Source organism: Alosa sapidissima, chromosome 16 (assembly GCF_018492685.1).
Source record: "Alosa sapidissima isolate fAloSap1 chromosome 16, fAloSap1.pri, whole genome shotgun sequence".
NCBI lineage: Eukaryota > Metazoa > Chordata > Actinopteri > Clupeiformes > Clupeidae > Alosa > Alosa sapidissima.
Window position 1 is genome coordinate 19,072,975 of NC_055972.1, and position 2,500 is coordinate 19,075,474.

Here is a 2,500-nt window from a genome sequence, read left to right on the forward strand (position 1 = left end):
CCTTCCTTGCACATGCCAAAGTCAGCAAGCTTACAGTGGCCCTCTGCGTCCAGCAAAATGTTGTCCAGTTTCAGATCTCTACACAGAGAAAGGGGGGGGGGGGGGATTAAGACTCACACAACTGGTATATATTATCCTTCATGCATTTTTAAAACACTTACACCACTGAAATATCTAACTGTTAGATAGTTGAGAGAGAGAGAGAGAGAGAGAGAGAGAGAGAGAGAGAGAGAGAGAGAGAGAGAGACATAACAAACATAGACACCTGGTTTTATTTCTGTCTTATTCCATGCTTTGGCAATACAAATGTCTTATTTGTCATGCCAATAAAGCATTTTAAATTTGAACAATTTGAGAGAGAGAGCGAGAGAGAGAGAGAGAGAGAGAGAGAGAGAGAGAGAGAGAGAGAGAGAGAGAGATGAGATGAGATTACTGCAATGGCCCACAGAGTGCCTACAGCTTCAGGTGGGAGAGGTGAGCTTATGTTGAAAATCATAGCAATATCTACTAGCAACCGCCACTGCACTCTCAATGGAACTGGATCATGTGCGACAGACTGGCTGCTGCAGTACATAATAGCAATGAGGGTCCAGGGATCAGGCATCAGGCATCAGGCCCTGGATCATCTACTCCAGACATAAGCAATCCAACAAAGATGTTCAAAAACAATTACGGCTACTGCATACAATCCTGAAGCACTCAGAAACACACAGGCTCCACAAACATACACACACCTACTGAGTCAATCAACCTACACCCACAAGTGAAAAATACAATGATGGACACTCCCAAAGCTGCGTGGAAACTTGAAGCCACTTCAGTTTTTACTTGGGCAGGTCTGAGCTCAGTGCTGACGGAACCAAGATGATTTACCCAGCAGAGGAACGTGCATCAGGCGATAGAAGACTGCATATAGTACATTCACAAGTCATTACTGTACTGACACATACACACACAAACATACAAGCACACAGCCAAGCTCCAACTAAAATGGGCATACATCAGGCACACACAATCTCTCTCTCTCACACACACACACACATGCACACACATAGGTGCAACGCTCCATGGACCGCTAGGCCCTTGCCCCCCCCCCCCCCCCCCCTCCCCACCCTTCCTCCTGTGTTTTCTGTACATCCTTCGTCTCCTTTATCTCTGGAGCGAGGGATAATATGGAGGAGGGGTAGTGGCAGGCGGGGGAGAGAGCAGGAACTAGTGAGCAGGAGAGGAGATAAGGCCCCGCGATGAAAGAGTGCAGCAGCAGGCATGAAACCAGTCTGGTCGGGGCTTGATGGTTGATTGCTGCAAGAATGTCAACATCTCTTTACAGATGTCATTTAGCCTGAGGTGTTTTTCACCGGGGCAAACCCTGCCCTGAATGAGAAGGGAAAGTAGTTTGTGTGTGTGTGTGTGTGTGTGTGTGTGTGTGTGTGTGAGGCTATATAAGAGAAGAAAGGGCAGAGAAAGAAAGAGCGGGAGGAGGGCTTATGCAACTGTTCTCTTTAGGAGAAGCCAAAAAAGGCACCTACATGATCCACACGTTTCTGGCCCTGGTGTGAGGGCTGTAGTTCAAGAGGAATAGCCAATATTTCCCCATTGGTAAATATCCAAATCTGTATTCGTCTATTGTAAAAGAATTGAAGAGTCTCCTCTAATGTTCTGCTGTGATTACCAACAAAACATTCACACACACACACACACACACACACACACACACTCCAGCACACACTCTGCTCCATCTCAGTGGTGGACACTGTCGACGTGACCCACTGCTCTGCACTCCGCCCTCATGCTCCAGTAGTGCTCAGGTGCTCAGTGCTTCTAGACTTTTCCATCTCGACATCGTCCTCCTTCTCTCTCCCTGCCTATCTCCCTCATCCCTCTCGTTCTCTCACATACACTCTCTCCCTCATCTCTCTCTCACTCTCTTTCTCTCTCTCTCCCTCATCTCTCTCTCTCTTTCTCTCTCTCTCTCTCTCTCCCCTGCTCCTTGTTCCTGGTCACGTCCCTCGGGCACCCCTGCATCATGAGAAGGCTCTTCTGTCAGATTTGTTGATTTAGATTCATCTTAAATTAATCCGCAGCTCCTTATCTTTACTCTGTGAGTGAAACCTGTGAATGAGACTTCTCTCTCTTGCTATCAATCTCTTGATCCGTTCAATTAAATTAATTTAGGTTTACATGACCAAAATAGCCAAACCAAGTGTTTTACCAAATGTAATACAGCTCCTTCTGTCACTTATTTCTAACCTGTATATGTCTCACTTTCCCTTCTCACCAACTCAGCCTCTCAATCTCTCTCCATCTCCGTTGTTGCACTGCTACCCTAGAGGTCAAATCCAGGACATTTAAACACATCACAGCTCCATTTAAACACACTTTAATCTTATTCTCTTCAGTGGAGATGCTGGCTACAGCAACACAAACTCCCCATGACACTCTCTGCCTACAGTCAATCTGAAGATGGTGACCTAGGGTTTCAGAGCCAAGGCTGGATGGG

The 2,500-nt window shown here is 46.6% G+C and overlaps 1 protein-coding gene across 2 annotated transcripts in view; it reads right to left on the reverse strand.

The window, feature by feature from the left end:
• The window catches only part of prkceb (protein kinase C, epsilon b), a 114,360-nt gene that overhangs the window by 9,288 nt on the left and 102,572 nt on the right, over positions 1 to 2,500 (reverse strand). For both annotated transcript variants that reach the window (XM_042064946.1, XM_042064947.1), the window contains exon 12: positions 1 to 78. This exon is cut by the window's left edge and continues 61 nt beyond it. In XM_042064946.1, the coding sequence (XP_041920880.1) occupies positions 1 to 78 (78 nt within the window). The remainder of the gene's footprint in view (positions 79 to 2,500) is intronic.